The 14,800-nt window shown below is 38.5% G+C and overlaps 1 protein-coding gene across 2 annotated transcripts in view; it reads left to right on the top strand.

Annotated features, from left to right (window-relative positions):
• The window catches only part of TDRD3 (tudor domain containing 3), a 93,511-nt gene that overhangs the window by 66,279 nt on the left and 12,432 nt on the right, over positions 1 to 14,800 (top strand). For both annotated transcript variants that reach the window (XM_064713677.1, XM_064713687.1), the window contains 2 exons: positions 1,311 to 2,149; positions 4,070 to 4,195. In XM_064713677.1, coding sequence (XP_064569747.1) covers positions 1,311 to 2,149; positions 4,070 to 4,195 — 965 coding nt within the window. The remainder of the gene's footprint in view (positions 1 to 1,310; positions 2,150 to 4,069; positions 4,196 to 14,800) is intronic.

Genomic DNA, 14,800 nt, shown 5'->3' with positions numbered 1-14,800 from the left:
CCTTTTCCATCAGCTTTAAAGTCTGCTGGCAGATCTATACCTAGCCACCAGCACACACACCCCCCCATGTCAGTCTGTCCTGGCCAGGAGAGCCCTGACCTGTGGTTCCCACTTCAGCTCTGGCCCAGCCTGTTGGCTGCTGCAGCCCGGAGCTGGTAGGAGTACATGGATGTGCTTTGTACAGCTCTGGCCTCAGTCTGAGCCCAGACCTGGGGGCTCCTGGCAGATGGCCTTTGAGACCCCATTGGTCTCTCCAGTGTGCATGGTCTCTCTCACTGTTCCTTGTCACAGCTACCAGCTTATCCTACCTCAAATTTGCCAGTTTAAAAACATGTCCCCTCACATACACAACAGAGAATTTAGAAAGAGAATTTAATACGGAGATGAGACAGGTTACAGTGGTCACATGCAGGACTGTATTCACCAGGAACCTACTATTTGCAGCTCTCCTGTTTAATCTCATTTTCCCCTGGGTTTATCTTCATTTCTCCCCTCCTTTTGCTCTTCACCTAAACAACCCCATTGAAAATTTCATGTTTGCCTAAAAAGCTCATAATTCCATAAAAAGTTCCACAGATATCCACAGTTCCCTTCCTCTTCAGCAGGCCATAGCGTGTTTCCTCTCTTTACTTATATTCATGTTAATCTTGTCTTTATTCTCATCAGCTAAGAGTTCTGGTTGAAGCTCTTAAAGGTGGCTCTCGAGAAGGTCCTGTTATGGCTCACTGATCAGAGTCTCCAGTCCTGGGCTTTGCTACTATTCCTGTTACCTACATTTTGCCAGCTCTGTTCGTTTTATCACCTCAGATTCTTGCCTTTTCTCTTTTTTCCTGAATAACTGTTAACAAGGTATTTTTACAGAAAGTTTCAATTCCGATTAAAAGTATTCCCTTTTCCTCCTAATTTTCCTCTCTCCTCCTTTCTCCACCTTGGAATTCTGTTTTTCTCTCTTAAAGGGCTCTTACTTGAGTGGGTTGTTGATGTCCATAGGGAGGAACGAGTTATCTCCTGGAAATTTATGCCTGGCTTTTCTCTTCCTCATAGGTGTTTTGGTTCTGAGTACAGCCTAGAGTACTGTAATTCTGGACTGTACTTAGAACCAAATTCTGATAACTAAGAATTGCAGTTCAAATGTGTCTGGTAAATTCTCTGTGTGTACCACTCCATTTCCATTTCACAAAGGTGCATACATTTCTGAAGAATACTGTTGCTTTATCTCATTTAAGGCTGCTGTGTATGAAGTCTGAAACAGTATCTCTAAAATGTATTTGTGTGAAATATGTTAATTGAAATAATTTTTTTCTTTGTAGAACCAAAATTGCAATTTCAGCCAACACATCAAGTACAGCACAAAGTTATGAATACAGAACAGAATGGCATCAAAGAGAATCATTCAAGACACGTTTCTCGCAATGACATGAGACAACCAAGGAATGAGAAACCCCCTCGTTTTCAAAAGGATTTTCAGAATTCAAGGCAGGCTTTGGAAAGTGGTGGGTTACCAAGAAACAGAGGTCCTGAAAGGCACAGCTCTTTAGAACACTGGACAGATGAAAAAAATAAAAGTGACAGACATTATCCTAGAAATGACAGGTCAAAGGATTTGGGTTATCCCATAACCACTCACCAGAGTGATATTACTTTCAAAAAAAGGGATAACAACATGCAAAACAGAGTAGGAAAAGGAGTGTCTTTCTCAGAATTCAAGGAAAATTCTGCTGCTCAAGATGTGACAGACAACAATAACCAGAAACGTGGGAAAAGGGAAAACCAAACACACAATTCAGAAAATTTTTGTGATAGGAAGGCACGAACAATAAGTAATGAAGCCTTTATGGTAAAGCGTGAGCAACATTTTGGTGTTAATAATGATTACCAAAATCCAAGTAGGACTGATAATTTCAGTGCGGTACCAAATGGAGATACTGAGCATCATCAGAAAGGAAGACGAGTAGGACCTATCAAATCATCAGGACCCACTGTGATCCCATCTTTTGATGATAAAATGTTGTATTACAACACTGGTCCCAAAAAGAGAACTGGGCCCATCAAACCAGAGAAAATATTGGAACCATCGAGTCACATGGAGTATGGAAAAAGTTGGAGACCAGGGGATGAATGCTTTGCTCTTTATTGGGAAGACAACAAGGTATGCCTTTGCTAAGTGAGAACTATCTCAAATTGTACCTCTAATGCTCTCTTGCATGTGTGTGGGAGATATTTAGCACACTACCACTGGGACATGGCCTTTGTTCATAGGTGTGCAGTGGGCTTCTTGCCTAGCTCCATGCTCTGTTTTTTATATTTATGATGTATGTCAGTTGCATTCACTGCACAAAATTTTCAAGTCCCTAAATCAAGTCCTTGTTTCTGTCATGTACATGGAGTTTGGGATGTCTTAAGTTCCTTACTGAAGCATTTGACTTAAGTGCCAAAAATTTGAAGGGATGAATGTGGATCTAGGTGCTCATGTTCTTTGCTGAGGAACAAAAACAAAACAAAACTGTGCAATCTAGAATATCTATAATGGTAGATGTGTAATACCTTTTTCTGGAACAAGTCAGCACACAACCTTTAGCAGACAAAGAAAAAATAAAGTCTGCAGGAATGGGGCTGTAAAAAGCCTGCCAGTTTTCTTTCAATCATTACAGAACAGAAACAGCAAAAGGCTTAATTTTGTTTAGCTCTTGTATACTATCAGGTAAAGAATTTGTGGACAAATTAATTATGCTGCATGATAGATTTGTATTACTGACTTTTAAAAGTTTAAATACTTTATTTTCAGCTCTTTTCCCCATTAATGAGATTTCTCTTGCAGGAAGACATTTTGCTTTCTTCTCCTTTGCTAAGAAAGTTTTAGGCTGTTTTCTTTGATTTGTCATCGCCTGTTCAAGAGTTGTCTGCCACTCTTCATTGGTAGTTTCTTTGGGTTTTACCCCTTTCTGATAATCTGAGAACTACCTTAAATATTGTTGTTCTTTAAGTACATTTTATTCACACCTTTTTCTGCTTTTTAAGATTTTTTTAAAGTTTATTATATTTATTATAAGTGTTTTCTGGTTTTTATGTCTGCATTAACTCAGCAGCATAACTTTATTTTTCTCTTTTCTGCTGCTATGACTAAAACCAACGATAAGCCATGCAGGATTTTTTGGTAGTGGCAACCCATAGTCAGGTGACTGCCTTAAATAGGAATATGTAGCTTGAGTGGATGGATTAGTGTGAAGTATAATGGCATATTACTGAATTGTTTCCTATTTTCAGAGTACTTGCATTACTCTGAAATGAGATCTTGAAGTTTTTAAAAGTGCAAACCTTGCAAGATAAATACATATGTCGTAATCCCAGAATGTTACGTATTCAGCAGATTAGGTGTGTTTTGGGCAGTAATTGGTTTCTTGATAGTTTAAGTAAATGCTACTTCACTTCTAAGACATGTGATGATAAAATACAGTACTGAGCCTTACCATTTAGGAGGCTGTGATTTTTTTTGTGTTCAGTCAGATAAAATTGATTTAATACGTTCAAGAAAGTATATTTGCATAAATGTAAAAAACCCAAGTTTTGTGTTTAGAAAAAGGACTTTATAAAGAGGCAGTTTTATCATATTTTCATCATATTTTATCATGTTTTATTGTGTGATAACATAGGTGTGCAAGTACACACATACAAGCCATATCACTATATGGCTAAGAAGTACTTAGACATGTATATTTTAAGTAAACATCTTACTATAGCATTTCTCTGTATACAGCAGTATGTGTGTTAGTGATTAATTTGTTCTGCTTTCAGGGAGATGAAAATGGGTCTTTTAAATGGTCAGTCTACTTAAATAAGCTGTGTATCTTCTCAATGAGTACTCTAAAAATGTTCTGCCATGTCCTTGGTGTCTGCCATGTGGAATTTTAAGATACCCGATTTCATATCTAGTACAAATTTAAAACAAAATATAATGCTGACTATGACTAAGTATGTATACACACACAGAGACATTTATGAAAAAGAAGTTGTTAAGAATTTGTGGTATTTCTGGTTGTATTTTGTGACCTTTGAAAATTTCTCTTTTAAGTTCTACCGGGCAGAAATTGAAGCTCTCCATTCTTCTGGGACAACTGCAGTTGTTAAATTCAGTGATTATGGAAATTATGAAGAGGTGCTTCTCAGCAACATCAGGCCTGTTCATGCAGACACATGGGTATGTGATAACAAATTGTATTAAAAAATGCCAACTGCATAGTCTGTACAAAATATGTAACTCTTAACCAATTAATGCCTACTCACGCAAAGAATGCTACCTACATGTGTAGAAAAATAGTTGCAAAGTACACGCACAAAATCTCTGATTTTACTTGTCTATATGAAACCTGATAGACATGTATTACGATGTGGTATTCTTCCTGTATAATAAATTTCAATTGTATTGTTTGAAAATGAATAATTGATCTGTCAACCAAACAGTTTTATGCATGTTTTCTCTCTTAAAAGTTGTTACTTACTCTATTCAACCCAATTTTTTGTTTTATTTCATGTACATTGTATGTTGTTCTGTAAGGGTTAGGAAACAGTCATTTAAAACATGTTCTGAAGCTTTTCACTACATGTGTATGTATGACTAAAAATACACATCTGTATCCCTTTATTTTGTATCATGATTTTATTCTTGTTTCAATGATTTCTTCTTTGCCAAATATTGTAGTGGTCATGTATGCATCAAAATCTGTTTTATGAAGTTTAGAATGTATTAGCCTTATGGACATTTTAAAAGGCTTTATTAGTGAATATCATGGAAGCAGAGATACATTTCAATTAAAACAAATGTCAGGAATGCACAATTCTTTGCTGTTTACTCTTACTATAAAAGGCTGCACAAAAAATATACATCTGCATATTGATTCCTTAATGATGAGTTGACTGTGCTTATTTTAAGTTCTTACTTTTGGGTCATAGAACCATGTTACTATTGCTGCAGAGGCTGAACAGTCAGCTCCTGTTTCCCAGTGGTCTTTTAACAAGTACTGTTGCCTGTAGCTCTCAGATGCCTCTGAGATGGCCTTTTTGTACTTAAAAAGATATCTGAAACTCCTCCCAGCTGATGCATTGCTGTTTGTATGAAAATTTACCCTTTATCCTGCCTTCTTTTTGTCCTACACTCTGGCCTGTAAGATGCTAGTTATTTATGGTATGATTGTATTATTTTAACCCTTTTTCTGGGTTAATAATCAGACTTTTCTTCATTTGATTACAGTTTTGAGGAGTGGCTTTTATTTTACTTAAAGCCACTGAATGTTAGCACTCACAGTGTAAGAACTTGGCTTAATATTAAGACTAAGTTGATCCTGGTAGTGAGGTGCCATTTCCTACTTGATCCTAGTAGTGAGGTGGTCATTTTCCCTGCCTCTTCTGCCTGTGTCTGACCATGTGTTCTTCCTCATCCCTCTCCTCCCATGTTGGATTGTCAGTCATGTAGCCACAGGATGAAATTGAATTAAATGGACCACATTTTTGTTCCCCCAGGTTGTCTTACTGTATTTCAGAGTTAGTTTGTTAAAGCTGACACAAGGGTGGGACAGTGTATGGAGAGGCGATTCTGACAGTAAGTACCGTAGTCCTGACATCATGCTGCCTCCTGATTGAGTCGCTGAGGCTTCCTCTGTGATTACTGGAGACAAAAGAGGAATTTCCAAGGACTTTCAGTCCATTCAAAAGTGAAAAATACCTTTCTCAAGGTTCTTATTTTCTCTCAAGGTAGCCTAGTTACATAAATTCAAAAAATGACATTTCAGATCATTACAGTTACACAAGATGAATGCCAATCAACATCTTAACAGTGAACATCATTTAAATGAGTTGTTTTCTGACAAATTGTTCTTTTGTTCCTAGAAGGTCCTTGAAGCTGTAGGATATTTGCAGAAGAAAGTTGATTAGGACCTACCTCTTCACTTCTTTGTTTTTGAGTGCTAAGCATAATCCTCATTATGCATTTGCAGTTCTTAATCACCCATTGATACTCAGCTTTGTCTTTTAAGCTGAACACTGTTAGCCATTTTTCTTTGTCTCAGTGTTCTTATTATGTATAAATCTAGATGGCATGCATAAATGCAAAACAGTTATAATGCTGCTTAGTTCTTTGACTTAAGATTCAAGTAACTTGGGTGTATTTCCTCTTTACTGGAGAACAAAACAGATTTTAAAGTAACTTCAATAATTACTTTTCTTTCACTGATCAATGCTATTGGCCCCAAGGAGCATGTATTACTGGAAATGTTATGCTGATTTTTATTTCAGTTGTTCCACATAATTTCCAGATAGTGAAGTAAAGTCCCTTTTGCAGGTGCTTGAGTCCATCAGTGCTTTTAAACATCACCTCCTAAGGGCACTGGAGCAGGCAATTCCCAAAAGTCTGAAGTCAAGCAGGCGAGGCAGAAGGCTGGCTTGGCTGAACAGCAGTATAGCAAAAAAGAAGGTGTATGCCCAGTGGAAGCAGGGTCAGGTGGCATGGGAGGAGTACAGAGATGCTGCTTGCCACTGTAGGAAGAAAATGTATGCAGCTGAAACTCAATTGGAGTTGATGCTGCCAGAAATGTGGGGGGCAATAAAAAGAGGGTTTTTTCAAATATATTAATGGCAATGGGCAGTGTGAAAATAACATCAGCCCATTACAGGATGAGGATGGTCTCCTTACAAACAGGAACAGGGACAAGGCAGAGGTGTTTAAGGCATTCTTTGCCTCCATCTTCAACATGGGTGATGGACCAAGGGAGTCTCAGTGCCCTGAGCTGGAGAACCATGACTGAGAATCATCAACTCACAGTTTACTCTGGAATTGTGTGAGATCTGCTTGTCCAGCTGGATCCGTACAAATCTATGGAGCCTGATGGGATTCATCCAAGAATCCTCAAAAAACTGGCTGATGTAATCACAAAACCTCTCACAATGATTTTTGAGTGGTCTTGGTAATCTGGAGAGGTCCCAGCTGACTGGAAGCTGACCAGCTCTATCCCAGTTTTCAAGGAGGTCAAGGGGAACCCTGGAAACTACAGACCTCTCAGTCTCACTTCAGTGCCTGGTAAAATAATGGAAAAGATTATTCTGGGAGATATTGGAAAACACCTGGAGACTAATGCACTCATCAGTCATAGCCAACACAGCTTTGTGTGAGGAAAGTCCTCCTTGTCAAACTTGATTTCCTTCTATGACAGGATAGCACACCTAGCTGACCTAACAAATTGATGTAATTTTTTTGGATTTCAGTAAAGCTTTTGATGCTGTCTCTCACAGTATGCTCCTGGACAAAATGTCCAGCCCACAGCTTGATAATCACATTATGTGGTGGGTGAGCAGCTGGCTCTTGGGTCAGGTGCAAAGGGTTGTAGTGAACAGGGTGACATCAGAGTTTTGGTGACTGGTCACTAGTGGGGTTCTGCAGGTTTCATACTCAGCCTCTGTGCCCTTCAACATCTTCATTAACAACTTAGACGTAGGAATAAGTTGGCCAATGGCGCCAAATTGGGAGCAGCTGTCAACTCCCTTGAAGGCAGAGATGCTCTTCAGAGGGACCCAGACAAATCAGAGGGCTTGGCAGTCACCAAATGTTTGAGGTTTAACAAGGACAAGTGCTCTATTTTCCACCTTGCATGGGGCAACCCTGATGGTGTGTGTACATTAGGTAATGAGGGGCTGGAAGCAGTGCTGCAGAAAGGGACCTGGGGATCCTGTCAGTGGCAAGTTGAGTCATCACTGTGCCCTGGCAGCCAGGAGAGCCAACTGTGTCCTGGGGGGCATCAGATACAGCATCATCAACCTCTCAAAGGAGGGGATTGTCCCGCTCTGCTCTGCACTGGTGTGGCCTCACCTCGAGTGCTGTGTACAGTTTGGGACGCCACAATATGGGGAAGACATTAAGCTATTTGAGAGCATCCAGAGGAGGCAGCAAGCATGGTGAAGGGCATTGAGGGGAAGCCTTGTGAGGAGTGGCTGAGGTAATTGGGTTTGTTCAGCCTGGAGGAGACTGAGGGCAGACCTTGTTGGGGTCTTCAACATCTTTATGAGGGGAAGGTACCTATGTCTTCACTCCTGTGACCAGTGACAGGACCCAAGGAAGTGGCATGAAATAGCATGATTCAGGGGAGGATATCAGGAAAAGGTTTTACACTCAGAGAACAGGCTCCCCAGGGAAGAGGTCACAGCACCAAGCCTGATAGAGTTCAAGAAGCATTTGCACAGTGCACTCATGCACGTGGTGTGACTCTTGGGATGTCCTGTGCAGGGCCAGGAGTGCGACTCGATAATCATTGTCAGTCCCTTCCATTTAGCATATTCTCTGATTACATGATTCTTGATCTTAGATATCTGTACTGAAAACTTGTAGAAATACACTATATGTGAGTTCTGATTCAGACTCCTTTTTGAAAGAGTTGCTAATACTGAGAGAAATTTAGTGAACTCTTATCAAAGCGTAAATTTAGCCTATGTCTTAGAAGTGATTATTCTTTATTGTTTCACTACTGTTTGTTTAGGACTCATGTTGAATTTCATTTTTTGTCCAACAAATACAAATGGATGAAAGTATACCACTGGGAGGAAGAAAAAAAAGCAAAGCAAAATGTTGCTTGGCTAGTCACTTGCAATAACAGCCAAAGTACCACAGTGACCTTATTTTGATGACATTACATATTTTATGAGGTGCTTATTTAAGCACCTCAGCTTCTGCTCTGCTTTTGGCAACCTTTATAAGTGATTTTTGGTTTGTTTGGTTTTTTTGGTGGGTTTTTGCTTTGTTTTGTTATCTTAACTGTAAATCAACTCTGCCTCATATTTTCAAAATACATTGTGCTTACCACCTTAATGAAAAAAGTATAATAATTGATCGTGTACTGTCCATTATGCAGTTTGCTTGGAGTTCTTGTAAGTTTTCAGTCTGTCTGACACCTTACATGCAGCTATTTATCTTTCTGATGGCTAGAAGATAAAGTTGAGTTTTACATTAGGTAAACCAAAAAGGTAGTGGGGATTTTTTTTCCATTATCATGTACAATACCAATATAAATACATTTAAGAACACTAGAACTGCTTATTGTTTTTCTTAGAGCCTGAAAATGTGTCCTAGGTATGGAATTCATAGATATTTTTAATAATAAAACATTTGGGTTCCACTATTCTAGAGTTCTTATAAATGTCCTGTATGTAACACTACAATACTGTACTCCAACAGTTCCCTCAATGTAGCAGGGGTCACTTAAAGTATTTTAATCCAAATAAAAAAAAATTCACTGAAATGCTATTGTAGAAATAAGAACTGCTTGTTTTTTCTTGTAAATGGTGTAAAATTATACTAACAACTGAAAAGCATTGGAAGGACCTTCCTGAATCACTTAATAATTTGCTCTGTGAAAAAAAAAATAAAGTCAAGATAATACTTTAAACTCTAAGTCTTAATTTTATTCTCTATTTTGTAGGATATTTTTCCCTTAATAAATTATGAAAATGTACAGTCTAAGTGTTTATCTTGTGACATTTTCCCCCAAAGCCAAATAAGTTTTTGTTTTGTTTTCCATTCTCTGTTTCCTTAGTAATGTCATAGGCTTTTTTTCACCCTCTTTATGCTACAATTACCTTTTTTTGTTTTCCACTGCTGTATGAAGGAAATAAAAATCGTAGTGTACCCTATGTATGTATGTAATTTCACTTACATATGTTATGGCCTTAACTGCTTGTTCTCTAAACAAGCTGGAATTCTTACAGATTCTTTGAGTACAATTATTTTAATTCCTTAAGAATTCCAGTTATGAAGTGAAGCCTATAGTTTAGCTTAGTTCCTCTTCCTGCAGTATCTTGCACTGGATTTCTGCATAAAGATAAAAGAACACAGAAATTATTATTAAGACATAAATATTATACATATTCCCGGTTTTTCTTGAATTTCTTTTGTTCTGTGGAGACTGAAAATCCATTTTGCAGGTTTTCTCAGCTCATTCCTCCAGTAAGGAATGAGCTGAGGAAGGAAAATAACAGGATTGTGGATTGCAGTTAATTCTTGGTGGCAGAGAGTTCAGAGTTCAAGTTAGATAACATTGTGTCTTGTCACGGAGCTTTAAGAGCTTTTGTGTCTGTTGAATTACCTTAAACTGTAATTCAGGGCTTGATCATAGCTTTCCATTTCAGGTAAGTGAAGAGGTAAACTCCTCTTAGTTTTCTGAAGGTGTTTGTACCTCCCTCAGCAGTGTAAAGAGCAGTGCTGAAAACCACTAAATGGTAAAGGTTTACAGCTGCTTCTTTAAGCTGGAGAAGGCTTTTGCCTACCTGTTTTATGGAGGTGTTAAACCCATTCAAATGTCTTTATGACAGGCTAATAACTACTTGAAAGATTGCTGTGGTGTTTCTTTATGGCTCTTAGGCCTGGATGCCCTTGGCATCACACTGTGGTCTTTTTGTGTTGTGTGTAAAGCAGGAAATCTTTCCCACTGAATAATTAAGTAGGTGCAGTAGATAAATGTGTCCTGGTTGGATCTCTTATATAGCTTCTGTCCTCACTGACTACACAAAACCCAAGGCTGATAAAAGACAGTGGTACAGTCTACTTAATTGGTTCTGAGATTCCTGTAGAAAAAATGTCCCTGAGTATTGCATCAGAGAAGACTTTGATGTCTATAATTCTTTGGCTTCTGTACTGTTTGGAAAATCTCTAGAATAATTTTACAGTTCAAAATAATTCAGTGACTCAATCCATTAAATGAAAGATGAGTGTTTTGGACTACTCATCTTCCTGAGTGATGGTGGACATTTGTTGAAATTAATCTAAAACATTACTAGTGTGACTTTAGTTTCCAGAAAAGGCTATTTTTTGGCTTTAAGAAAGCACTTGAGCTGTAGGCAGTAATTTTGTTGGGATGTACCTTACTTTCTATCTTGTCAAGTTGGTGATTTCCCTGTCCTCCTAGACTGAAAAATTGCTTTTCATAGTCTAACTTAAACTTTTATTTCTTACCTGAGACTTTTTGTACTCACTGGAAATATTGTCTTAAATTCCATTGCATCTTTTACAGTACACCATCATACATGCCCTACACACAGTTTAACCTTCAGGTTCTCTCAGGATAATTCTTTATGTAATTATTTATTTCCCCAGCCTTCTTTTAAGGGGAATTATTTTGAGATGAACTTTTTGGGAACCACTTACCCTGATTGACTGCTAGTAAATGGTTTTCTTTAGCACCTTATCCTCTGAGAAGCTGCATAGTTTTTCAGACTTCAACTTGTTGTATGCATGTTGGAATAGAAATAGACATTCACAATTTAGCTGTTCCTCTGAAAGTTACTAGCCCTTAGCTGAAACATGACAGCCCTTAGCTGTAACTGACATTGAAAGGTGGTTAAAGAACAGCATTTTACTTTTTAATAAACTGAAAGTAGGCAAATTTCAATTGAGGAGGTAATTTTTACCAAGTGGGCATAAACCAGGGGCTTTCAATTTTATGGTTGTATGATTAGGCATTGTAAAATATATTTGAGTCTTCACCTTGAGCATTTCATATTCATCAGACTAGGAAATATTGCTACTAATTATTACCAGCTCTACAATTCAGATTAAGGACATATTCTTGGGTTTTACAATTATTGAAAATAGTCATGGCAGTTAAAGCAGGACTCTTGGAACATTACATTGTTCTTCTCTTTCTTCTCTTGTTATTAATTGTAATTGCATATAATCACAGTTCATTATTTGGAGACTGCATATGGGCTTCTTCCTTGGGTTATTTTGAGACTGTTTCTCACTAAATATCTTCCTTTAAACTGAGTTGCAATTTTGTTTTGAGATAGTTTTTGATCCTGCTCTAATGTGATTAAAGTTCTTCAAAATCTCATTTTGAGAATTCTGAAAGATTCTTTGCTTGGATTTCTCTATATTGCCTGTGTTGAGATTGAATATGTTGAGTAAAAGAAGTTAGTTGTGTAAAAATATCTGGGCTGTTCTTGCCATCACTGTTTCTCTCCTGATTTCCCTGTCTTCTTCACTTTCCCATGTTCTGAGTTTGTCCACATTTCATATATTAATTAAAAGGATTTTAATTAAAGAGGAAATGAGAGGAATTGGTGTAGTATTCCTGACCAGCTGCTTTCTAAGGAAGGGAGACATGATACTGTTTGTTTGGTATTGCAGAATAGACGTGATGATGAATATAATCTGTGGGGTATGTGTGTGTAAGATTACATATATATACATACATATGAGTAACATTCCAGATCTTACTCATGGGTGTGTAGACAGCACATATTCAATAGATATGTTACTTAAGGTACTGAAGATTCCTTATAAAGGGATGGTTAATATCTGGAATGCTTGGGCATTTTTCTTCCTTGTTTGATGACCAGCAGGTGTTGTCAGTAATAATATCTAGAAAAATAAGTCTTTTATAGTATAAGGACTAAAAAAAGAAGTTTACTGTGAAGGCAGTTTTTTTCAGCAAGGTGATTTGTTTTTCTTCATAAATACTAGAACATAGAAAATTACTCTTTTAGGCTGTATTTTGGGGGTATAAGGGGAGAAGGAGGGAGGTTGGGGGAATTCAGTTGTATGTTTTTTGTGAGTTCTATTTTTTGGTGTTGAAGATATCTTTGCCAAAGAGGAACACATGTTTCTCTAATGGGAGTGAGTTGGTTAATAAAAAAGCAATAAATATATGATGGCTATACAGAGGGACTTTTTATCCATGTTTTTTGTATTTAATGAGTATGTCACACATATTGAACATCAAACATGATAGGTGTTTGATAACTAACTTTCCAACTTGGAACATTTGATTATGCAGGCAGATATTAGGGACTATCGCAGTGCTCAGTTCAGATTCTCCTATGCTTATGAAGCCTATTTATAACTGGTCTTTTCTTTTTGTAGGGCTTTTTTGGTTTTGGTGTTTTGTTTTGTTTTTAATTCCTTTGGTACCTAATTGGAAGTGTTGCTTCTGACTTCTTAGTGAAAATCTTGAGAGCTTATTTCATGCAGGCTCAAGTTGATAAAATCTTTTGCAGAAAAAGTTTGCATAGTTATGTAATGGTTTCCTATTTGAATTTATTCCTTCATATCTTTTCTGATGTGTTTATTTTTGTTCTTCTCTAGACTATATGTTCTCATATAGGACATCCACTGTGGGTCACAAGGCATACAGGAGGAAATGAAAGCAGTGGTGTTTAGTTATTGCCATAGTCTTTGTTCCTTTCTTGACAGAGCTCCCCCAGTGTCCTGTTTCAATGTAGGACACTGCTGAAGAATGTTCTTGAATGTTCTACAACTGACAGTAAAATTTTACAAGATATTGGATACTGTATTGCACTAAGCCAGGCACAATTTTACAATTGGATGCAGGCTTGTGGGGTTTCTCTTCTTGCTTGCATTCCTTCCTGACCTATTCCAGTCTCACTTCTTTTCTCTGTACAGATAATCAGCCTCTTTTTGATGATGTCAGACACATTAGGTTAGCAATCCTCACAGCTGGGCATTTTGAGGCTCAGCTGATGGAAATCACATCTTAAGTCAGAGTTTCATCAGTGCCCAGGGAGAGGAGTGTAGCTGAGTCCCCACTGAGAGAGTTGAATCTTCCACAAGTTCAGGCCAGTTGAAGGAGAGAGCTACTCAATAAAAGTTCATCACTCAACCTGGAAATGGACTTCCTTCCATATCAGAGTGGGAAGGGAAATACTTGTGAATGTGAGTAAATTGGTGCTATGGGATTATTATGTAGTAGTTTTATTTTAATTTTATTTTATTTTTATTAAAACCTGGAAGGTTTTTTTAGGGTTTTTTACTTTGTTCGTAACTTATTGTGTAGATGTAAAAATTACTGAAGATTGGATATTACAGTTTTAGGATAATAGAATTGCTTAGGTTAGAAAAGGCCTTGAAGATCATAAACTAAAATCATTAGTCTGGCACTGTCAAGCCCACCACTAAACCATATCCCAAAATTCCACATCTACAGGTCTTCTAGAGATGGTGGCTCAGCCACTTCCCTAGACAGACTGCTCCAAGGCCTGACAAAGGCTTTTGTGAAGATATTTTTCCTTATATCCCATCTAAACCTCCCTTAGCACAACTTGAGGTGATCCCCTCTTGTCTTGTTACTCATTACTTGGGAGAGGAACCTGACCCCCACTTAGCTACAACCTCCTTCAAAGTAACTGTGGAGAGTGATAAGGTTTCCCCTCAGCCTCATTTTTTCCAAGCCAAATACAACCCCAGCTTCTTAGGATGCTCCTCATAGGACTTGTGTTCCAGACCTTCTACCAGCCCTGTTGCCCTTCTGTGCCCATGCTCCAGCACCTCTGTCTTTTTTGGAATGCAGAGGCCAGAACTGGACAAAGCACTCAAGGTGTGGCCTGACCAGTGCCCAGTACAGGGGGACAATCACTGCTGTGGCCCTGCTGGCCGCACTATTGGCCCTCTTGTCCACCTGGGCACAGCTGGATCATGTTCAGCCACTCTGAGCCAGCACACCCCGGGGTGCCTTTTCCACTGAGCAGCTTTCCAGCCACTCTGCCCCCAGCCTGTGGAGCTGCCTGCGGCTGTTGTGACCCAAGGGCAGGACTTGGAACTTGGCCTTGTTGAACCTCTTAAAATCTGCCTCAGCCCATTGATCCAGCCCATCCAGATCCTTTGTAGAGTCCTTCTACCCTCTAGCAGATCAACACTCCCACCCAACTTGGGGTCATGCGCAGACTGACTGAGGGTGCACTTGATCCCCTCGTCCAGAACACTGATAAATATAAAAAGCAGAACTGGTCCCAGTACTGAGCCCGGGGAGCACCG

This window comes from Zonotrichia leucophrys, chromosome 1 (genome assembly GCF_028769735.1).
Source record: "Zonotrichia leucophrys gambelii isolate GWCS_2022_RI chromosome 1, RI_Zleu_2.0, whole genome shotgun sequence".
Classification (NCBI taxonomy): domain Eukaryota; kingdom Metazoa; phylum Chordata; class Aves; order Passeriformes; family Passerellidae; genus Zonotrichia; species Zonotrichia leucophrys.
Note: the sequence above shows the minus strand (reverse complement) of the source record. Positions and strands in the feature narration are given on the sequence as shown.